The 25711-nt window shown below is 44.2% G+C and overlaps 1 protein-coding gene across 2 annotated transcripts; it reads right to left on the bottom strand.

The window, feature by feature from the left end:
• Positions 1-845: 845 nt before the first annotated feature.
• On the bottom strand, positions 846-25394 carry HPS1 (HPS1 biogenesis of lysosomal organelles complex 3 subunit 1). Of its 2 annotated transcripts, XM_072129482.1 has the most exons (19): positions 25096-25393; positions 23617-23681; positions 23109-23222; positions 20671-20805; positions 20349-20491; positions 19073-19181; positions 17898-18058; positions 16957-17059; positions 16785-16854; positions 16025-16086; positions 15770-15937; positions 14913-15092; positions 13848-13915; positions 11768-11899; positions 9719-9782; positions 6780-6926; positions 5041-5154; positions 4246-4328; positions 846-2077 (listed from the first exon to the last, which is right to left on the bottom strand). In XM_072129482.1, exons 3-19 carry the CDS (start codon positions 23220-23222, stop codon positions 1915-1917), a joined length of 2016 nt encoding a protein of 671 aa, XP_071985583.1. In that variant the 5' UTR covers positions 23617-23681; positions 25096-25393; the 3' UTR covers positions 846-1914. The 2 variants fall into 2 exon arrangements, with proteins under 2 accessions (XP_071985583.1, XP_071985584.1); XM_072129483.1 differs by lacking the exon at positions 23617-23681 and having other exon boundaries at positions 25096-25394.
• Between the last annotated feature and the right edge of the window lie 317 nt (positions 25395-25711).

Genomic DNA, 25711 nt, shown 5'->3' with positions numbered 1-25711 from the left:
AGCTCTCTCTTCCTCAGAAAGTCCCTTCACTGTAATTGCTGGTCCTACGTCCAGAGACATCACTAACCAGATCTCCTGAAGTCCAGTGCACAATATCAATCAGAGCAGGAGGAGGGGTTCAGAGCTCCCTACCTTGACTTCAGTGTTCCCCAGCTCCGCCTCCTTGACTTTATACAACCAATTTACATCTCACTTCAAAGTAGATTTTCTGGATGAAGTCACTGCACTGGACCATGATAGAAACAAGAACTAGAAGGTGTCACGCTGCCTGACAATATACTAGTAGTGGTTTATCAGGCCAGTTGCTGATGACAGGTTCCCTACAATTAAATAAAGTTCTGTGTCATAGACTTTACCTTTCTGTTCCTTACTATTCCTTATCAACACATAAGCATCAAGGTCCCACTCGGAGGCAGTCACGCCATACACATTAGTCCTGCTCTCTGCTGATGAGCAGAGACTATTGTATCTGTGAGATAAACATCCTGGATTCTAAACTGATACATTGTAGCAAACCAGCAGCGAGATCTGATGAGTTTAGTTTACAGAGCATTGTCCAGACTGGATACAATTGTAACCACTTCTCAGCAGAGAGCAGGACTCGCTGTGTACGGGGTGACGGTCTCTGAATGGAACCAAGAGGGATGTCAGTCATTGACAGCAAGCAGAGACCTTGCAAATGGGGATGAACTGAATCACAAAGTATATTAAAAAATATTAACTTTTTAACTTGATTCCTTTTGAAGACCATCTGACCTTAGTCCCTTCATGGCATATGAGGAACCTTATGATCGAGTCATGAACATGATTATTGTAAATGCATCTAATATCACGGATATTCCATATGAATCGACTTCAGCTCTTTATTATTTCCATAACATACAGAGATATCTAGAATGTTCCACTGTAATAAGTCACTAATCATTATAGGTCTATTCTAATATATTACATGACAAGGCAAATGTTACATAACACTATAACTTCCACCCAGCTTTCCCAGACCCCTAAAGGGTACATCTTTAAATGAAGTCATTGCTATATAAAAAAAAAGTAGCCAGGAAGATGGGTGTCAGAAACTACCAAAATGGCCGAGATTAAATCCCTCACATGTCACTCATCTTTCCCAGGCTGTGAACGTCCCATAGTGATCCATCACCTGTTTTGGCATTATTTGAAAAACTTACCATTCACAAGTGCAGAAAAGCTGAGTGAAGACGACTGTGATAGTTGTAATAAGAGTCCTATCGGTGGTCACCCAGCTTTTCCTGAGACCGGAATGAAATATTTGAAGCCGTGCGAGGATATGAAATCACAATTTTCTATACACAAAGAAGAACTGAAGAAGTTTGCAAAAAAATGAGGGACATTAAAATCTGCAAAATGTAAAGGAAAAGAAAATGTAACAACTAATATAGTCATCACCCAGCTTTCCCGAGACCTGTGAAAAGCTTAACTAGCAATGCAAAAAAGTGGGAGGTTTCAATACATAATAAATACTTCATTCACGTAGAGGAGACGTGACCCCAGGATAGAGGTGCAGTTACTCCTTACAAGGATTTGACTGGTTTTAGTCTGTTTTCTTCTTCATGTATAACCTTAAAGGGATTCTCTATGAAAGGATCAGTCTTTATTCTCATAAACAGCATCATCCTTATCCATAGGCTGTGTCTGCTATTCCAGCTCATCTCTATTTACTTGTCTGCTGCAATACCTGACATGACCTGTTGACAAAGGTGGCGCTGTTCCTTAAAAAAAAAAAAAATTCTTTTACATCCCCTTTAACTTCTCCATTGCCAGACGCTGCGATGTCTGCAGTTTACCTTCTCCACTTTCTGATACAATCAGAGCAATAATATCAAAGTACAGATTGCATGGAATGAGGCTCAGACGGCGGCCGGTGATACAGTATCTTCTTTAAATGAGCGGAATACGAGAAGGTTCCCACAGTTTACGCGCCAGGTCCCGGCATTGCTGGATGATGAACTCTGGCGGGATGATGCCCAGGTGCAGCGTCAGCAGCTCGTAGCACTTCACCATCTCCGCCTGGTGGTGTTTGCTGTAATATCGGAGCAATTTCCTAAAATAAAGGGGAAAAAAACTATTAATACTTAATCACAGTGAATCTACTTTATATCCTCCCCCTGTTGTGTTGATTACAGCTCTGCAGGCAGAAGCTGGTCAATGGGAGTCCTGGGTGTCCGAGTCCCCTTTAATAAGATATTAATGACCTATCTTATGGATAGGTCATCAATATACACAAGATGTAATAATAAAAAATAATAATTCATTATTTATATAGCGCACACAGATTACGTAGCGCTGCACAGAGCTTGTCACATCAGTCTGTCCTCATGGGGCTCACAATCTAATCTACCTACCAGTATGTTTTGGAGTGTGGGAGGAAACTGGAGGACCCGGAGGAAACACACAAACACAGAGAGAACATACAAACTCTTTGCAGATGTTGACCTGGACGGGACTTGAACTCAGGTTCCCAGCACTGCAAGGTGGAAGTGCTAACCACTCAGCCACCATGCCGCCCTACAATGTAAAACCCATTTAAGGACTCTTCAAAAACACATCTTACGCCCCATACTGAAAGACGTATGGTGCGTTACGGTGGAGATTAGTTGGCAAGAAGCGTTCTGGCAGAATAGTATTCCCCGCTGTGAATTGAGAGCACATGCACACTCAGCTGATCCAAGCATGCCTGTATATGTTGGATTCCGGAATGTCACAGAAGCTGTTGACACAATGAATATTCAGCAACAGATATGGAAGGTAAATGGTCGACTTTACACCCAGCAATCACCGAAATAGAATTTAAAGGGAATCTTCACCAAATTCACAATGTTATATCACACACCTCATGTGATGGCTGCTCTGCCCCTGATCAATTTAAGGTTCTTTTTTTTTTTTTTTAATTCATCCACCCTTCCAAAAGATATGGCCCCCAGAAGTTTATATGTGATTAGCACATACTAGTCACAGGGGGCGGTAACCCCAGAGACACAGACACGCCCCTAGTGGAAATCAAAGGTTACTGCCCCCAATTCACTTCCGAGGGCCGTATCTTTGGAGCGGCTGGATGGATTTTTTTTAAAAAGAGCATCAAATTCATCAGGGAGGAAGCAGGATTCATGTCATTCAAGATGTTGTACACGATGCAGGTCCCCTTTAAAGATTTAAGAAATCGTCCACATCAGAGAAGCCCCTTTAGCCTCATACAGAGCGATCCTTCTCCCTCTGGAACGTCTTGCAGGGAATACCGGAACGTCTTCAGTAAGTGAAGCGACACAAGAAAAGCTCTTTGCATCTGATTAACATTTAGGACAAGTGTTGGGTAGAGGGAAGATAATGTGAAATCTCCCGGGAACACTTCACAAAGACAACGAACACACGGATTTCCTGAAGCCGTAAAATATACCGCAGGAGAGGCGAATTATCAGACTGCCGCAGGTATTAAAGGGGAGGAATCCCAAAAGGAGACTCGCGAGGTCCAGGAGTCTGTCCTGAAACACCAAGTATATCCGAGCAGTGGTGTGCACAATGGGGCAAATCTACTTACCTGGTCCTGTCGCGATCCCCGATCCGGACCGTTCGACGAAGATAAAGTCCGGATCAATTCACTAAGATCGTGCACCCGAGTTCCTGCATCCGTCGCTTCCCTGCTGAGGTCTGCCGGAGTTCACCTTCTTCTTCCCGGTGCTTGTAATTGCGTGTCTTGTGACACAATTCAAAATGTTAAATCCCGTGCGGAGTTTGAATCCGTGAGGTTGTCTGACGGCCACGCCCCCCGATTTGGGTCGTGTGCAAGCCGGCGCCGATGCGCCAAAATCTGATTGGGTGCACCAAAATCCGCTGTTGATTGCGGCGCAAAATGGAAATCGTCGGGAAACCCGAAGAAAATGCGCTCTGCGGACCCTTAGTAAATGAGCCCCAATGTGTTACCAAAATCTCTGCTTGCTGTCAATGATTAGACCTGGAAGCAGAAACTTTCTCCCATAACTGAAGATCGCTACAATTGTATTCATCCTAGAGACTCCACAGAGAGCTGGAACGTATCAAACCCTTAATCCTGTCCTGGTTTGTTACAATGTATCAGTACAAACCGTATCCGTGTCCCCCACACTAGGGACTGATCACTAGAAGGTTCCAGAAATAAAGTTCACACATTGACACTGAATTAGACAATTTATTAAATTCTGGCCTCGTCTAACCCCCCCCAAAAATCCATACTATTACCTGTAATATTCTCCTGCCAGCATCCCTATAGGTGCAGCATCGTCTCCTAGGACCGGGACATCGATGGCTTCCAGTTTATCCCCCTGTAATATGAAGATGGAACAAGTCAGAAATCTTCATTTCCTTACTATCGGACTCCTTCGCTCAGACAATGGCGCGCTGAGAGCAAGGGTGTCGCTGCCCATAACACAAGGGCACCATGACTGCCCCATAGAGAGGCAAAAATAGGGCAACTGCGGAGAACCAAGATGCTGTCCCCAATCCTAACCATTTTATTTCAACGTATCTGCATCCACAGGAAGTCAATACAATTTAAAGCTACAGCAGAGCCAGAACTTTGCAATGCCCCAAAAATGCCAAATCTTCCTCTAAACAATGGTCGTCCTTCATCCACCAGAAACCCATTAATACAGTAGGATCGATCATGTCCGATCCAATCAAAACAATCGGCCACCCCATACGTGCAGCTGCATAGGGCCCCTATATCTATGAAACTAGTTGGGCTACTGGTACAATGCCATGTATATTATAGGGGGGGGGGGGGGCTTAGTGGCCCCTTTTATCCAGTAGGGGTTCTCCCATAAAAATACAAGCTTCATATATGGCAGAAGGTAATAAATGTGGCGGGAAGGCACAAATACCATAAAGCAGTCATGGGTGACCTCCTCGGGGCCCCGGCTCTTTCACATCTATGATGATATCTCAGTATTTCTAAGCTGCATCATTAAGGACTTGATAATTATCATTTTATGACTATATTATTCTGCACGTCCACAAGGTAATGAAATCACTCACGGCCTCGTTCTCGAACCACAGGAAGTAGCAGCAGTAATAATCGCCGTCTCGGAAGGTCAGCGTCGTGTAGCCCTTCTGAAGATAGCGGCGAGACAGACCAATCATGAACCAAACCTGGGGGGAGACACAGCACAGTATATCAGCAGCCTCGGGTCCTCCGCATGGCCCGGGCACCATGATAACTATTCCTCATACTGCAGAAGTGATTTATAGGAATCCACCATTTTATGCTGATTAGTGGGGGTCGTTCTGCTGGGACCACCATCAACCTGGGGCCCCTGCATGTAGCAGGTTGTGCATGGCCCCTGTATTATCTATAGGACTGCTGCATATACATTAGACTAGGAGTCCTCTATTCCCATAGAAATGAATGTGCAACTATTTGCTCCCTTCATTTGGGGGAGGCAGAACCCCAGTTCTCATGAGTGGACCCCAGCAATTCCAATATCTACAAATCAGCGATTTAACCAAATATCGATTAAAATTAGGAGTCAACTATTTCCGACAACCACAAAAGTAACGATATGAGCTCCCTGTCATCTGTCCATTTACAGCAAATTTCATTATTATTTGTATGCAAATTAGCTTCTTGGTGCACCCCCACCCACCCATTTTTCAATGCCTTCTTTCTATGGGTGATATCATGTTGTAAGTGGGGGCGATTAGAAGTACTTTTAGTGCAGAAAAAAAAACGACAAGAAGATCCCCTTTACAAAACGAAGGGGAGAATAAATTACTAGACCCCGTTTATTGTATGGCACATGGTGGGTAATTCATACAATATACAATATTGGGCCCGACACTGCGCCCAATAATACCCTTCATCCACCAGGGCAAAAGTGAATGGTTAAAATGTAACCTTTGTTGTGTTTACATTAAGAACAATTGATATTTTAATGTAAACACAACAAAGGTTACATTTTAACCATTCACTTTAGCCCTGGTGGATGAAGGGTATTATTGGGCGCAGTGTTGGGCAACCATTGGTTGGTTAAAACAGTGAATGTAGCCCCGCCCCCTGGAGCACCAGGCAGTTAATTTGCATATAAATAAAATAGAATTTTCAGTGAAATGACAAATTGTCTGGAAAGGTTAGAAGGTGCCCTACACAATTGTGGATTCACTGGATTCACTTTAAATCAGGAACCAGGAAAAGCTGGGTGACCCAAACTTTACTCCAGCAGCTTGTGCCTGTGCCCTGTAATTGCATCACACAGGATTACGGCCTCATATTATCATTAACGGCTGAAGAAATGAATTTCTATACAGCCAGAAATACTAAAAAAAAGAAACAGGTGTATTCTTTGTAATGCAAATTATTAAACAAGACAGAATTTTCCGGAAATTTAATCTCCAAAGACTCGCAATGTAATATGTTTTTAATGCAAATTTGTTACAAATTATCAATTAATTAGCAGAGGTTTTATTCTCACACCTGCTTGGAGAGATTAGGCTTCTACACGAGCAGCCTGTAACCTGAGGCTGTCCCACTGCGAGGAGACTACAACTCCCAGCATGCCTCAGGCAGCTGGAGAGCCTCATGTTGCATTCGGGGAGTTGTAGTTCTAGGAATTTTCTTACTTTCCAGCATCTTCTTCCAGGATCTCTCCCATTACAAATGGCCTGTCTCCCTGGCACATTTCTATGCACTTAGACCATTGACTGTATTGTGCTGGTCTTTTGTCACAGTGTTTTCTTACAGATTAGCACTGCTCATGTGCTGAACGCACTGAAAATACCTTGTTTTTTATGAAATTGGCCAATAGGCTGTTTCCAAGCTCTGTGGTGGATTTATCTTCGATGTTCATGGAAGGGGCCACCATTTGTCCTACAGTGCGATCCACGTAAATAAAATGCACCAAGCCAGGAAATTCTTCCAAGTACGTGAATGGAAAGGTCAAGGAATAGATTGTCGCTTTGTGTATGGAAATAAGCTGTGATCACAGAAATAAACCAATAAGGCACCTTCCATCTTTAAGGAATCTATTAGCAGAGAGATGTTAAACCCAGTCTTTCTGTGTATTACATAGATTCGTGCTGGGAGAGGGGAGAAAGAGCTGTCGCATTTAGTGTCAGGACACAGAACTTTTCACAAAGTCACTACAGAGACCAAATTGTTCATTTAAAAGATAACCCTAAGAGTTTTCAGAAGTTTCCAATCATCATTTTGCAAACCGAGATGATATATAACAATACATTATAGTTGGGGTGGGGGGGGGTCTTGTACAGATTTTGAATTGGGGCCCAGTAGCTTTTAGTTACACCTCTGAATATAAGGGCATTGGGAGGCATCAAACATGGATTCTTCCATTTCACCCAAATAGCAGTTTGTTCTGTGTATTACATTAGACCCATGCTGGGAGAGGGGAGAAAGAGCTGTCCTATCTAGTGTCAGGATAGAGAACTTGTCCCAAAGTTACTTTAGAAAACACCAAATGATCCCTCCCCCCTCTCACAGCAGTAAGTCACAGCATAAATAGCCCGGATGAAGAAAGGGAGAAACTGCAGCATCTAACAGACTGATACATGTTACCCTAGGGGAATTTTAGGACATGGCAAAGGTTTGTTTCAACAGCTGATGAAAAAACTGTTGGTTCTACAAGATGAAATACCGTATTTTTCAGACTATAAAACCGCACTTACAGACAACAGCTGCCTGGAACTGTGCACAGGTCTGCCACCTGCTGGTCATTCAGCCTTATAATCCGGTGCGCCTTATATATGAACCGTACTTACAGACAACAGCTGCCTGGAACTGTGCACAGGTCTGCCACCTGCTGGTCATTCATCCTTATATCAGGTGCGCCTTATAATCCGGTGCGCCTTATAGTCCAGTGCGCCTTATATATGAATCATACTTACAGACAACAGCTGTCTTGTACTGTGCACAGGTCTGCCACCTGCTGGTCATTCATCCTTATATCAGGTGCGCCTTATAATCCGGTGCGCCTTATATATGAACCTAGATGTTTTAGCAGCCATTTATTGATGGTGCGCCTTATAATACGGTGCGCCTTATAGTCCAAAAAATACTGTAGTTGGCACCATCCCCACATATAGGATGTATTACACAGTTTCTAACTTGCAGTCTCCGCCCCTTACCCTGTCCCCTCTCCTTATATATCCAGTATATACTGCTCAGTGCCCTTTAAACCGTATCCAGCAGAACATTCACAATTGTTACAATTGTATTGTCTGCGATATCAGGACGATGACGCGGCGTATAAGAAAAGCGTTTCTCCTGTTCTCCGCCGCGTATATTCTTTACACTTTTTGCATTGTTATATTTTAAAGCCGCTTTGATTAGCAGAATTCACATATTCTGGATTTTAACATAAAAAGGAACTTCTGGGAGATAATTGCGGTCAGGTGCTCCGCCGCCCGATGAGGAGGAGAACATCGCCATCTAGTGGTAGTCATGTGCACTACTAGTGTCTGAACAATCCGGGATCTGCAGGTCGTACACATTAGATTGGCCATCAGCTAAAGGTTATTCCTCCTGGCTCCATGCACTCGGCTCGACTGAGCGTTCAAGTGTTTTCAGTGAGGTCAAGGGAATGACCTGTAGAAATACAGTTTTGATGCTTGTTCATCCCCCGCGGGAACAAAGAATATAGTAGGTTAAAATCCAGGACGTCTGTTTGTTATGCAGATTCAGGTCACTGAATTAAAGGGATATCCTTGGGTTATACCGATGCCATAGTAACTAAATAACTGCCGTCTGATACGCGGTATATACGAATATATCCCTGATAATAATAATTCTAGGACATCCTGTAATTGAGCTCTGTGTCGTTCTGTCCCTCTGTTGTTCCTCCTGGAAATGTATGAATAAATGGACAACTGGGTGTTACCGTTTAGTGCTAGACTCCTTATTGTTACTCTGATGACAACTAGAATGGCCACACCCACTTGTCAGTTAAAATTATCAATTTCCAAGAGGAATAACATAAATTGCAGAACATAAACATTCTAAAGAAATATGCTCCAAAATGATAGAGAGATAGAGAGATAGAGAGATAGACCCACTCGGGTCTGGGATTCGGGTGCGCCTAGGGACGCCCCCGGTCACTCACCTCTATTTACAAATATTAACAGTTTAATGTAAATTTAATTTTAAAAAAAGGTTAAAACTTTTTACTAAACTTTTTTCTTATTTTCAAGATTTTTGCTTGCTGTCAGTGAATGAGAAGCCTCGGATACATTCAGCGGCAGTAACCCCATAAATGGCCAATCCTGTTCTCACCTGAGAATTGTATTCAGTCTGGACAATGCTCCGCAAGCTAAACATCCTGGGCTCCAGTCTGGACAATGCTCCGCAAGCTAAACATCCTGGACTCCAGACTGATACATTGTAGCAAACTAGCAGAGATATTTGTTCAGCTGTTTCTGTGTTTAGCTCACTGTCCAGACTTCTACTTTAAGACCAGAACTGACTATGTACATGGTAACAGCTTCTGAATGTAACCAAAAGGAACCTCAGTCACCGACAGCAAGCAGAGATCTTGAAAATGGTGAAGAATTAAAACACAAAGTATCTAAGAAGGAGGTGTCATTCCTTCACTTACATAAATGTATAATGTCAGAGCTTCCTCCCTGCAGTAGAAATGATGAATTACAATCCATTAAGGCGAGGACCCCTTTAAGGACGACATTTCAGCCTGTAGAAAGGATATGTCACCATGGTAATGTTTCTCTTGCTTTTCACCAGCAGAAATTCCTTCCAGTCCATCAGTTTCTCTCTGCAAAAATATAAAACCCCATAAATCTTCCCGTCCCTGAACTTCCTTCCCGTTTCTCGTAAAATCTCCTAATCCTCCATAGTAATATGTCACCGTGTGGAGGGCGGCGGCGCCGCTTATCTCCCCGTGTACAGACCTCTTCACGTATATTAATGCTGTTCATCTGTCATACGTAAAACACAGGAGCCGCAGATTCCTCCCCGTTTCCTGCGGCGGCGGATACATAGGGATACTATGGGGGTCATCTGCTACTGCAGACAGTGTTGGGTATTGTCTATGGAGAGCTGTGTGATCAGACCGGTGTGGTAGCAGGACTGTGAAATATGGATTCATATTATAGGACTGCAACTTCTCAGAGTTTATCGGAGGAACTGTCCTCACACTGCTGTTCTCTTAGCACTGCGCTACAGAGTCCAAATACCCCCACTCGCCCCATAGTGGGCTTTTGTTAGAGCACTACAACAGAAGGAGGCTTTGCATCTGCATATTGAGGAGGGCTAAGAGCACAGCAGTGTTAGGACACCCCCCTAGAAATCGTAAAATATAAAACACATTTTTCACAGTCCTGCGGCTACTAACAACATACACAGAGGTAAGGAATATACAGATCTTCAAGCCCAATGAACAATGTTTGCAGTTCATTGCAGAGAGATAAGAGCACAGCAGTGTGAGGACATGAGCCCGGTGCACTTGGGAGAGCTGGAATCCTGGAATATAAATCCATATTTCCCAGTCCTGCTGCTAACAACCTACACAAGGGTCCCTGGAAAGATGTGTAATCAGACCTTTGTGTATGTTGTTAGTAGCAGCAGGGCTGTGAAATATGGATTTATATTCCAGGATTGTAGCTTCTCCAAGAGAACTGGTGGCATGTCCTTACACTGCTGTGCTGTGCTCTGCAGGGGGTGTTCAGTATTATCCCTAAAAAGATGTGTGATCATACAATACTGAACACTGCCTGCAGAGAGCACAGAAGTCTAAGGACATGCCACCAGTTCTCTGGGAGAAGCTACAACCCTGGTATATAAATCCATATTTCACAGTCCTGCTGCTACTAACAACATACACAAAGGTAATTATTATACAGATCTTCAAGGCCAATACTGAACAATGTTTGCCGTTCATTGCAGAGAGATAAGAGCACAGCAGTGTGAGGACATGAGCCCGATGCACTTGGCGGAGCTACAAGCCTGGAATATAAATCCATATTTCACAGTCCTGCTGCTACCAACAACCTGCACAAAGGTCTTATTACACAACTCTCCAAGGATAATACCCAGCTGCAGTCTGGATGGTTACCCCTGTGGACAGAACCATTTCAAGAAACTTTTCCAATTAGTTGTTGCCTGTTAAAGGGGATGAAAACTGCTCCCATAATTTCAGCTTGGTAAGTTGAGGGTTAGGGATAGTATTTAGTAGTATAATAATAGACCATCACATTATACAAAGAGGCAGAATAGATCATTCCCCAAAAATCCCCAACGTATCAAAAATGCGGAATCTGCGGAGTCTCCCGTTGCCAAGTGCTACATCATATGGATGACAACTAATCAGGAATATCTGTGTATAAGTCAGAGAAGAGAGAAGAGAAAAGAGGAGAAGAGAAGAGAAAAGAGGAGAGGAGAAGAGAAGAGGAGAAAAAAGAGGAGAGGAGAAGAGAAGAGGAGAAAAAAGAGGAGAGGAGAAGAGAAGAGGAGAAAAAAGAGGAGAGGAGAAGAGAAAAGAGGAGAGGAGAAGAGAAGAGAAAAGAGGAGAAGAGAAGAGAAAAGAGGAGAGGAGAAGAGAAGAGAAAAGAGGAGAGGAGAAGAGAAAAGAAAAGAAAAGAGGAGAGGAGAAGAGAAAAGAGCAGAGGAGAAAAGAGGAGAGAAATAGATAGATGGATAGGAGATCGATAGATAGATAGATAGATAGATAGACAGACTCCTGCACCCGGCTCTGATCCCTCTCCTCCACTACTCATTTTATCCATGTAATCTTCTACTTACTGGACCCGATTCCTGACCCGGGTCTGTATATTTAGGGACAGGGCGTGCGTTCCGCTGATGGGAGAGGCCAGGAATAGCTGACGGTAGACGCAGCAGAGCTGACGCTTCACATTTCCGCACGCTTGGATGATCCTGTTGATAAAACAGAGGAACCATTAACCGCGTTCTCCTCATCCAAGTTCTATTTGCAGCTCAAATCACCCCGGGACATGGGAGAAGGGAAATGCTTACATAGCAATTCCATAATATAAGATCATCAGTTAAAGTGATCAGGTGATTACAAGTGTCCAATCCCACATACTGCAGGCTTAAAGGGGTTTTCCATCTGTTTACACAGGTTAGGCCAAAAGATCATGAATAGGGGGAGGGGGGGTCACAAATCCCACAGGGTGACCCATTGATCACTTGCTTGTCCATGACTATAGCCATGTGAATGGAGCGCACTCCAGGACATCTGTGGGAAAACCCTCTTAAGGGGATATGTATATGTTTCCACTGTATTTAAAATAAAATAGTAACTTTTTTGTGTCTCCATGGTTACAGACTACAAACCAGCCGTGTGTAGTCAGAAGCTGCTTGCGGCTACTCCCTGGTCCTATCAGGTTCTCCAGGTGTAGTAAGATGAGTAGTAACCACCGTCCTTTTATTATTCTGTATTTTATAGTCTCGCACTAAGAAAAACTCTTGAGAAAAAACCCCATAAATCTGACCGCAGTCCGTAATCCGTGACAGAACAATAACCGCAGATTTAAAAAACAACACCGCGCGGGGTTAATCTGGGAGAGAGGAAACATAAAAAAGTGGTTTAAAGCTCACAAAACGCTTGACGCTATCCAAAAACAATCAGGACTTTTATCTGGAATCATATTTTCAAGGGAGATGGGAAAAACTTCTTTTTATGGCGACCGCTTAACGATTGGTGGGAACATAAAACGTGGAAGCGGAGACTGCTGCAAAACCAAAGGCATCGCTTTCAGGCAGAACGTAGAAATCAGTCAATCAAACTCAGAGGAGGAATCGCAGCTCTTAAAAGGGATTTCTCACCTTTAATAGCCTACACTCCACACCTAAAATATCTGGACTGTGGGCGGAGCTTCATTTTTAAGAAACTGTGCTCCAAACACATCCCATAGGCACGGAAAGAAATGCTTAAATTTTATCTACAGGTAGCCACCACTAGGGGGAGCGCATGCAGTGTATACACAGTATGGAGCTCAGCTCCTCCTAGTGCTTTACAGCCCCTCCCATCTGTCTGCTCTAGTAACCAACCAGAAGCCTTCTGCAGCTTTTAGTAAGAAGAGGGTGGCAATGTATGGACCCAGCTGTGTGAGGACAAATGCACCTCTAATACTACACAAAGTACACAAAGATAGTATTACAAAAATTCTTCAAAATTACATATGTTCAGTACAAAACGCTTACAATGAAGACACATACATATATAATAATATCATCAATAATATATATGTATACATACACAGTATATACACACACATACATAGACATATACGCATACATATATAATAGTGTGTGTGTGTGTGTGTGTGTGTGTGTGTGTGTGTGTGTGTGTCTCTATGACATAGACACACACCCGCAGGCACATACATCCATCCAAACACATACGCAGGCACATACATACATTCATGCACACATACGCAGGCACATACATACGACCATACACATACATACATCCTTACACACACAAACACGCATGCACATACATACATCCATACACACACACATATATATATACATCCATATATACATATATCCATACACACACAAACACGCATGCACATACATACAAACACATACGCAGGCACATACATACATCCATACGCAGGCACATAGATAAATGCACACATACGCAGGCATATACATACATACATACACACATATGCACGCACATACATACATACACAGGCACATACATCCATGCACACATGCGCAGGCATATACATCCATACACACATATGCACGCACATACATACATACGCAGGCACATACATACATACATCCATGCACAAATACATACATACATCCATACATCCGCCCATACACACTCCTATTTGGCACTTACTCGGCCGGGTTGGGGCTCTCACTTCTGGAGAATACTTTATTCTTGAAATCCAGCCAAATGTTCTGTAACTAAAGGTCAAAAATTCAGAAAAGTTATAAAATGTCCAAAAACACATGAAACATTTAGTAACTTTGTAATACTTTGCTCTTATGTATTAATTTTAGGTGACTTCACATTCTCCATTCTTGCCCCATCTGGAGAGCAGGAAATCTGCCCCTGGGGTGGACATGATGCACATGATACTGGATGCACTTACAGGCTGGACTTTTCCTCTTCTTTCAGGAAATATCTTCATTAGGCCTGAAACATCTGTATAACCCTAAAAAAATATGCTAATTAGCGCTGGGCGCTCCTGTGCACGTCACATGACCTGGTGCTCCCAGGGATCCTAATTATGCCCTTGTAGCGTGCGATCCCATCCGTCCACTCCTACCCCCTGCCCCAGAGCCGGGGGTGAGAGGCGGAGATGTCACCTGACCCCTGGGAAGTCTCAGGAGTGCGAGCCGGCTGCTTAACAGAGACCAGGACCGCGCATGCACCAGACTTCCCGAGGGACAGGGGACATCTCCGCCTCTCGCACCCGACTCGTCCCTTTCAGACCTAATGGAGAGATTTCCTGAAGGAAGAGGAAGAGGTAAGTGGATCTAGTATCATGTGCATCATGTCCACCCCAGGGGCAGATTTCCTTCACTTGCAGGTGACATTATGCGGTGCAGCCAGTAGGGGGCAGCATCACTCAGGGAAGCCGATCCCTACTGATGGAGAGTCCTGCCGCTACTCTACTCCCCCATAACCCTGAGCGGGGAAGTGCTACACATAAAGGCAAGCGACATATAGGACCAGAACCGGCCTCCCCTATTCAGCTGTTATCAGTGCAGGGATCTGAATTGGGAGACAAGACATCCCCTTTAAGTGGCCCGTGCTGTACCTGATTGGCTTATGACTTGTATTTATGTTTTTTGTTAGACGACAAACTCAACTCAGCTACATATAGAAATGAAATGATCGCTTCATCTCATCTGTGCAGCGGTGAACCCCATGTACCATGCACCCCCCTCCCCTCACCTGAATTTCCCGACCCCCGAGGCTTTTAACAAACCGATCCATTCTCTGCCTCAGCTCGGCCATGATGGGATTTGATCTCACGACTTGATGGATCTCTTGCCCCTCCAGTAGCTTCTTCTCCATTATACTGAACCCGTCCAGGAGCTGGTACAGGGAGAGGGCGATGTGGCTCCCAGAGAACTGGGAAAGGACAATTAGGAGAGGTCATGATTAAAGGGATGTTATCCCAATCCTGCATTTTGTGTGGCGCCACCTATAGGACGGACAGGACAGCTGCACTTTGTCAGCTAAGTAATCAGATCCACAACTCAACAATCATATACCAAAAGATCCAAGCACAGCGGCCGACACTGCCTCCCATACACAGAAGGGTTGAATACTTGTGACTTGGGTGTCAAATCCTAAGCCCTGCCCCTTGCCAGCCCAGCCCCTACACAGATAAGCCCAGCCCCTACACAGATAAGCCCAGCCCCTACACAGATAAGCCCAGCCCCTACACAGATAAGCCCAGCCCCTACACAGATAAGCCCAGCCCCTACACAGATAAGCCCAGCCCCTACACAGATAAGCCCAGCCCCTACACAGATAAGCCCAGCCCCTACACAGATAAGCCCAGCCCCTACACAGATAAGCCCAGCCCCTACACAGATAAGCCCAGCCCCTACACAGATAAGCCCAGCCCCTACCCAGATAAGCCCAGCCCCTACCCAGATAAGCCCAGCCCCTACCCAGATAAACCCAGCCCCTACCCAGATAAGCCCAGCCCCTACCCAGATAAGTCCAGCCCCTACCCAGATAAGCCCAACCCCTACCCAGATAAGCCCAACCCCTTCTCAGCTAAACCCCACCCTTCCCACCTTCGTCAGGAGGACCAGGGACATCCCGTGCCACAGGGGCAGGCAGTACATAGAATGTGGCATCATGGGGCAGTAACCCTCTCTCAGGTTGGCATCTAGAAACACGCGCCTGGTGTTGGTAGATTCTGGCACAGGACCGACCAGGGTCTTCAGACTGTCCTCCGCGATCTGATGGAGAAACGTAAAGAAGCTCGAGATGACAGATATAGGACCAGGACATTATATTGGGGTACAGCACGGGGGGGGGGTGTCTACCTGGATTTCAGCGTCCCCAAAACTAGACATGGATAAATCGTCATCCCTCAAGCTGCCGCCTCCTTCATAAACACAAGAGCAAAGTTATTACTATAATAATATAATACATCAGGTCATAGCCAAGCTGCGAGACAAAACACTCAAAAAGTTAGAAAAATGTGAAACCAAAAAATTCCGTCCACCATCGCGATTGTCTCATTGCTCAGTGCATGGGAAAAAAATTTAAAAAATAAAGCAATTAAGTTTCAATTGTTCACCGAAAGATTTTCTGCTGCTTTGGGTCTACAGCTCCAATGCAAATAACGTCTCTCCATGGTAACAGACAACAAGCTCTGCGTAGTCTGATCCTGCAGCTAGGAGCTTTTTTATCCGTCCAGCTCCAAGGTCCAAGCAGGAGGCACCAGCCATGAGGCGAGTTGAGCCTCTTGCCTCAGGCAGCACCACCAGCAGCAGGATGAGGGGGCAGCATCAGGGGCGCAGTCACCTGCTACAAAGCAGGACCTGACACCTAAAAATTATGTCTCTTCACACGTGATGTTTGCATGAGTGCGAGAGCTGACGAAACCAAAAAACGCAGGGGTTTTCATTGGGGCCGATTGTTAAATAGATGTTAATGGAGCCTGGAGCCCCTGAGGCTCGTTTGCATACAATCTTTCATCCTGGTGGTAGATGCCCTTTAATTTGTGATTTTTTGGGGGGATGTAAATTAGTATAAGACCTGCAGTGTCCTCAGTCCACGGACTCAGTCCACGACACTTACCTAAGCTGCTGGTGCTGGGGGACGGGTCCGGAGTGTAATATTCTTCCGAGGCCACATTGTCTTCTGCGACCTGTAAAGGGTTAAGTGATAGCGTTACTGACCCTGGGGAATGGGGGGGGGCTTTAATATCTATAATATTTCACGTATGGTCGGTATAATAACATGTCCTTACCGGGACGCTCTGCTCCTGTAGTAGGTTGATCCCTGGGTACAAGTCCTGGACTATAAGAATCAAGGCCAAGAAATCTGCGGGTCTCAAGGAACTAGCGTAACGACTATACAGAGAGAAGATAACATAAAATCTTTTACAATGGTTCATATGTCACATATAGAATCATATACGATGCATCATTGTATCCTGAGTCCTGTCATGACTGAGCTCCTAAGGATATATACTTCTCCCGCTGCACTCCACAATATTCACAAATCATATACTAAGCATCATTGTATCCTGAGCCCGGTCATAACTGAGCTCCTAAGGATATATACTACTCGCACTGCGCTCCACACTATTCACAAATCATATACTAAGCATCATTGTATCCTGACCCCTGTCATAACTGAGCCCCTAAGGATATATACTACTCGCACTGCGCTCCACACTATTCACAAATCATATACTGAGCATCATTGTATCCTGACCCCTGTCATAACTGAGCCCCTAAGGATATATACTACTCGCACTGCGCTCCACAATATTCACAAATCATATACTAAGCATCACTGTATCCTGTCCCTTTTCATAACTGAGCTCCTAAGGATATAGATACTTCTCCCATTGCGCTCCACACTATTCACAAATCATATACTAAGCATCATTGTATCCTGAGCCCTGTCATAACTGAGCTCCTAAGGATATATACTTCTCACTATTCACAATTCTTCGATTTTGGCCAAAGAGGTTACAAAAAGTAATAATCTCCCTCCTGTCCTGTATTACATAGCAAGCCAAGTGATGGACAGAGTGTAATACTGTATTTCCCCTGTGGTGGCGCTGCAGGATGATTAAACACTTATCACACCATAGATTACAGCTGATTGTTGGGGGTCATAGTATGAGGATGTGATACGTGTAGGATAAAGTCACAGAACTCTTTCCCCCGGATCTCGCACCTGGAGAAGAGGGCCAGGAGTTTGGTGTTGACCAGGATGAAGGCGTGGAGCACTTCCTCGCTGCCCCGCTCCTTGCTGCTGTTGATGTACTGCACAATCTGCTTCTCCAGGAACTCGATAGATTGTTCGCACAGCTTGGGGTGTATGAGACGCTCCACTGCCTGTGACATGGAAAAGATCCGCAGTCACTATGTGCAGATGTAGCAGAGCCGGAGGGGTTCAGACTGCACGTCCAGGGGTGCATGTCTCTACTGCTCAGACCCTGCCGTGCTCCTTATATCTGTAGGAGATGGACTCTTGAGGGACATTAGTGCAATAAAATTACCCACAATTCATGAATTTTTGGGGGTTTTATGCAGTAATGTGGAAGACAATGTCCTTCTGTAATCATTGACAATGGCCGCCTGTGTTCTCAGAGTCTCTACATATCTTTCATATGCGCAGACAAACAATCATCTCAACCAAAAGGATAATCATAAAAATGCATTAAACGGGCAACTAAAACCCAACACCTAAGGGAAACCTAAAGGGAACCTGTCACCAGGGACCTCATTTTCACTATAGACAGGTTGCAGAAGCCCCTCACACCTGCACCGCAAATCTGCCTTTCTGCTTTCTCTAAGCATTTGCATTACAATATAATTGTGTGTTATAACTTACCTTGTACCCTGACAAAATCCTCTGTGTAGTCCCAGGGGTTGTGCTCTGGTTTGAATGCATTTCAAAAAAACACCATGTGACTTGTCTGTGCTGCTCACTCCCCAGCTCTCAGCCCCTACCTTTGTGCTCCTCCCTCCTGCTTCTTCACAAAGCTCAGAGTGGGGGAGGGAGGAGCTGTACAGGAGCACAAAGTGGGGGCTGAGAGCTGAGGAGTCTGCAGCACAGACAAGTCACATGGTGTTTTATGAAATGCATCCGAACCAAAGCCCAACCCCTGGGACTACATAGAGGATTCTGTCAGGGTGCAAGGTAAGTTATAACACAATTATATTGGAATGCAAATGTGCACTGCAGGTGTGAAGGACCTCTTTAGTGAAAATGGTGACAGGTTCCCTTTAATGTATTATAGTCCCCCGTACTTTACACTGCAGCCAATTGCCAATCAGGTCTTTGTTTAAAAAGTAACGGGGGCTCCATAGATCTTGTATGTGACCTGTATAGAAGCTCTCGCTCACCTCTACCGCAAAGCTCTGGTCCTCCTGCTGCAGGCGGCTGTATGTGAGGAGCAAACTCTGAAATGTCTTCCATACGAGATTTCGCTGATCCGAATCTGGCGGACGCAGTCTGCGGCGAGAAAACACGTACAGATCATAACCCAGTAATAGGAGCGTACATTGTGAGGTCTAAAGGGAACTGCAGGATTTTAGGATTATTCTTTTATCTATAGATAATGGCGCAGAATAGAAAGTGTTGAAAAATATTTTAGAACATTGAAATGTAATTGATAAGTCATTGTACTAACGATACATTGTATTTATATAAAAATGGGTTGGGCCTGTGTCTCCTCCTCAGTCTTAGAGCTGGTGGGTACTAAATAGCACGTGGCAAGAAATGATCACCGACTAAAACCAAATTTATCCATTTTTTAGACACTTTCTACACCAAGGGGTGGAGCTTTGCAAGAAAATGGCTGAAGCTTAGCAGGAAAGGGCAGGGCTTAAGTGTCATAGTATATAAGGCTGGAAAAAGACGCAAGTCCATCAAGTCCAACCTTGGGAAGGGGCAAGGCTTAAGTGGGAAGGGGCAGGGCTTTTGCAGGAAATGATTGGGGTTTAGTTGGGAAGGGGCAGGGCTTAAGTGGGAAGGGGCAGGGCTTAGGGTGTAACAAAATATGCAAAAAATGCTTTGACATTTTTTTGCGCTTTTAAACAGTAAAGTAAATGACTAAAATCTAAATATGGAGTTAAAAGTAGAAACTTACCATGAAAAGCTCTAATATTAGGTAAAGCAAAATAGAAAGAAAATAATAGAAGAGAAGTCAGAAGACGACACCGCCTATAGTCAGAAGAGAGATCTGCAGTCACCAGACTTATGTATGTGTCACCATGGTTACAGACTACAAACAGGAAATGTGTAGTCAGATCCTAAAGTCACATATTACTCTCTTCCTAACATGTGTGGAGGAAACCGGGAGACGTGGCCGTGGTCACACCGACATCTAGTTTTTTTAACGGGTCTATCTAAAGGATTACAAATGTTTTACTTCAAGGACTTATATTTGGGGCCAATTTTCTAGGATCTAACTTTACTTATTATTTTACATCTGGTGATGTAGGAAAGTTTAATTCCTGCCCTTGTATTTGCATACTGACTTCTTGGTCCCACCCACAATTCATTAGGGTTTTGCAAGCCCCGCCCCCCACTCTAAACCCATTTAGAGGTAAAACGCCAAGCAGAGGCGGCGGTGCTCCCCGGAGAGATGTAGGAGGGACGCGTTACGGCTACACTTACTCTCTTCTGAGGAGGTGACCGTCCAAAGTGACCAAACCAAAGTGAACCTCCGTGAGCCTCTTCAAGACGTAGATCTTCCTCCTCAAGTCGTCCTCGTTTTCACCTCCGTCCCCATTGACAGCAATGAAGAGACATTCCCCAAACTGCAGAGAAGATACAAAAGAGGGTGAACTAGAGGGGGACACAATGGCCTCGGGCATGAAGACTGGTGGAGACGGTGCCCAAAATGAGGGAAGTTTTGGTGACTTTGGGTCCCCAGTTATTTATTCAGAGGCTCAAAGTCACCAAAACCGCAAGTCATATCCTCAGCCCCGCGACCTACCATGTGCAGGACACACAGGTGGCCGTCCTCAGCCGTGAAGCAGGTGTAGGTGTCCCCAATCTTCTCCAGCAGCGTCACACAGGAGATGATCAGAGGAGCAAAGAGGGTGTTAATACTGTCACCGAAACTGGGAGCCTGCAAAACAGTATACAAAATATCATAGAAACAGCAACTATATATATAATATCCATCCATCCAGCGCTCTTACCACATACTATATATAATATCATCCATCCAGCGCTCTTACCACATACTATATATAATATCCATCCATCCAGCGCTCTTACCACATACTATATATAATATCCATCCATCCAGCGCTCTTACCACATACTATATATAATATCCATCCATCCAGCGCTCTTACCACATACTATATATAATATCCATCCATCCAGCGCTCTTACCACATACTATATATAATATCATCCATCCAGCGCTCTTACCACATACTATATATAATATCCATCCATCCAGCGCTCTTACCACATACTATATATAATATCCATCCATCCAGCGCTCTTACCACATACTATATATAATATCCATCCATCCAGCGCTCTTACCACATACTATATATAATATCCATCCATCCAGCGCTCTTACCACATACTATATATAATATCCATCCATCCAGCGCTCTTACCACATACTATATATAATATTCATCCATCCAGCGCTCTTACCACATACTATATATAATATTCATCCATCCAGCGCTCTTACCACATACTATATATAATATCATCCATCCAGCGCTCTTACCACATACTATATATAATATCATCCATCCAGCGCTCTTACCACATACTATATATAATATCATCCATCCAGCGCTCTTACCACATACTATATATAATATCATCCATCCAGCGCTCTTACCACATACTATATATAATATCCATCCATCCAGCGCTCTTACCACATACTATATATAATATCCATCCATCCAGCGCTCTTACCACATACTATATATAATATCATCCATCCAGCGCTCTTACCACATACTATATATAATATCATCCATCCAGCGCTCTTACCACATACTATATATAATATCCATCCATGCAGCGCTCTTACCACATACTATATATAATATCCATCCATCCAGCGCTCTTACCACATACTATATATAATATCCATCCATCCAGCGCTCTTACCACATACTATATATAATATCATCCATCCAGCGCTCTTACCACATACTATATATAATATCATCCATCCATCCAGCGCTCTTACCACATACTATATATAATATCCATCCATCCAGCGCTCTTACCACATACTATATATAATATCCATCCATCCATCCAGCGCTCTTACCACATACTATATATAATATCATCCATCCAGCGCTCTTACCACATACTATATATAATATCCATCCATCCAGCGCTCTTACCACATACTATATATAATATCATCCATCCATCCAGCGCTCTTACCACATACTATATATAATATCCATCCATCCAGCGCTCTTACCACATACTATATATAATATCATCCATCCAGCGCTCTTACCACATACTATATATAATATCCATCCAGCGCTCTTACTACATACTATATATAATATCATCCATCCAGCGCTCTTACCACATACTATATATAATATCATCCATCCAGCGCTCTTACCACATACTATATATAATATCATCCATCCATCCAGCGCTCTTACCACATACTATATATAATATCATCCATCCAGCGCTCTTACCACATACTATATATAATATCCATCCATCCAGCGCTCTTACCACATACTATATATAATATCCATCCATCCAGCGCTCTTACCACATACTATATATAATATCATCCATCCAGCGCTCTTACCACATACTATATATAATATCCATCCATCCAGCGCTCTTACCACATACTATATATAATATCCATCCATCCAGCGCTCTTACCACATACTATATATAATATCCATCCATCCAGCGCTCTTACCACATACTATATATAATATCCATCCATCCAGCGCTCTTACCACATACTATATATAATATCATCCATCCAGCGCTCTTACCACATACTATATATAATATCATCCATCCATCCAGCGCTCTTACCACATACTATATATAATATCATCCATCCAGCGCTCTTACCACATACTATATATAATATCATCCATCCAGCGCTCTTACCACATACTATATATAATATCATCCATCCAGCGCTCTTACCACATACTATATATAATATCATCCATCCAGCGCTCTTACCACATACTATATATAATATCATCCATCCATCCAGCGCTCTTACCACATACTATATATAATATCATCCATCCATCCAGCGCTCTTACCACATACTATATATAATATCCATCCATCCAGCGCTCTTACCACATACTATATATAATATCCATCCATCCAGCGCTCTTACCACATACTATATACAATGTATAATGTTCTCACCTGTAGGAGGTCGTCACATCCTAAATATCTTCGGTTTAGATTCTTTTCGAACTCCTCGTCTGCCCAGCAGAACAGAACCTCGGCTCCCTCGGAGACAATGAGGAGACACTTCATCTGCCGGGGGAAGGGTTTATATGGAAACATAGGAATCAGTTTTCTGACTTTCTCTCTTTCTCAGTGTCCTAGTGGTTTGTCACCATCCAGTTCCTTTTCCATAACTCGGATAACGTATGGGTGGAGATGGAGGAAGGGGATGTAACTAGGGGTCGGACTGAAGCTGGAGGGTCTTAGTTTTTATATTATAGAATCTAGATACGATTTCAGGCTTCCTGCTGCTGCCACTAGGGGGAGCTCTCTGCATAATGAACACTACATTACATCTCATCAGTGAATTTTCTGGGGGCTGATGATCTATGTTCCTGATAGCTGGAGTGGAGCTGCAGGACCCCCGACATGAGGAAGGAGAGAGATCCAGGTTATAGAAGAACCTGGAAATATTATCACTTACTGTAATATCCGCGGTCACCCTGGGTCTTCAGTGATGGATCAGAGGCACCGACTTCATCAGTTTATCTGTCAGATGTAATTAAAGGGATCAGGCACATTCCAAGGATCCAATATCCTTAGTATAGATTCCGGATTATTGGATTATTATGTGGAGCACATAATCTATACACGACACGGAACATCTCATGGTATCGGATACAAGTCCACATTGATACATTGTCTACACGTGATATTCACCTTGCCGTGTCTGTGACTCTCAGCTACTATCAATATGTAACGTATCGCGCGGTCACATGACCACCGCGGCCAATCATAAGCGTCACTGGTGACTTGTATCGGGACGTCATTGCTGGATCAGGACTGGACTCAGACCGAGGAAATCCGCACTGCACAGAGGTTCTGGAGGATTTCCCCGCAGGTTTTGGGTCAGATACATAAGAGCTAGAATAAGTATAAGCCTGTATTCACACATTCAAGCTGCATCGCAGGGTAACGGCCTGTGAAGCTGCAGCACAGAGGGGATCTGGTAACGCCCAGGGGTCCTCCAAGCTCATTAGCATGATTTATATAAGTTGATTTTAGAAGAAAGGAGGCCATGAAATATATGGTAATTAGATTCCCACAGTCCCGGTCCCGGGATCTATTAGTAATGTCCCTGGTCGATCAGGATGGATTCTGGTGGAAGATTTACTTTAAGTTTTACAACAATTTAAAGGGGTTGCCAAGGGCAAGAAAAACGAGGTTACTTTTTTTTTGGTAAAACAGCGCCCCCCTCCCCTATAGGATTTGTCTGGTATTGCAGTCCCATTGAAGAGAAATTAGCTGATCTGCAGTACCACATACAACCTGCAGACAGGGGTGGCGCTGCTTTTTTGGAGGAAAGTAGATGGACAGTATGATTAGAGAAGGGAATGAAACAACCAATCACTTGCAGCTGATGCCTCATCCACCTGCACCCCCGAGCGGCTGCAGGATTTTGCGAGTAACAGTTATACCTTAAAGGGATTGTCCAGTGGCTGTTGTCTTGCAAAAACAGCTCCTCTCTGGCCTATGGGTGGTGCGTGGTATCGCAACTAAGCTCCATTCACCTCTATAAAGCTGAGCTGCAATACCGGCACCTACCATGGTCAGAGGTGGCGCTGTTTTTGGAAGAAATCCACCATGTTTTTCAGGCTCAGGCCAATCCCTTTAATATTACATGTAAAATGGACTTTGTATGAGAACATCTTACGATTTTATCTGATGTAAAGTGAAAGTCTTAATTTGGCCTCCGATAATCCATTCTGTTTAATATAGATGAGTAAATCCTGGATTATCGGACATTCCGGACTATCAGACGGACGCACAATCTAAGCCCCCGCGCTGACCTGTCGCTGCTCATGTCCCTCGTTACATAAGATATGGACAATTCCTGCAAGAAAAGTTAAGGCAACAAATCTAAAAGTATGTGAACCCCCGAGGAGGCAACAAAGTAACGTACCCCTGTATCAGCGGCGCAGGCTATCGCACCTTATCTTCTGGCTTTCTGCAGATTATCGCATCTCATCCTGCAGTTTGCTGCAGACTATCCCAGGGCTGCGGTCGCTCTCCCATAGACACAGACACTTCCTGACATGTGATCAGCACAGGGCGACCGGGGGAGGGGAGGCAGGAAGCTGCACATGACAGCAGGAGCCCCTATAGAAGCCCCTGCAGCCTGAGGGGTCACACTGCCCCCTGCAGGAAGAGACACAGAACACCCCAAATCACAGACACCCCCAGGAAGACAAGTTGATTTTCTCCTTCAGTTTTTGCTTCTTGTTCCTGATGTTATACTGCCCCCTACTGTGCATTATAGGAGTATTACACGTCACCCAGCAAGAGTTTATACACAGCTGAGGTTCTGCAGCAGCAGAGGTATATATAATGAGGTTCTGCAGCAGCTGAATTATACCGTGCGGTTCTGCAGCAGCTCAGGTGTATATTAAGAGGTTCTGCAGCAGCGGAGGGCGCGTTTTTGACGCATTCCACTGGCTTCAGCCTTGATCACGTGCTGAGGTTACATTACATTTTCACTGCATCTGCTACAACTCAGGCCGAGGTCACACGTACCGCTA

Source organism: Engystomops pustulosus, chromosome 11 (assembly GCF_040894005.1).
Source record: "Engystomops pustulosus chromosome 11, aEngPut4.maternal, whole genome shotgun sequence".
NCBI lineage: Eukaryota > Metazoa > Chordata > Amphibia > Anura > Leptodactylidae > Engystomops > Engystomops pustulosus.
The sequence above is the reverse complement of the archived record's forward strand: the minus strand, read 5'-3'. Positions and strand labels throughout refer to the sequence as shown.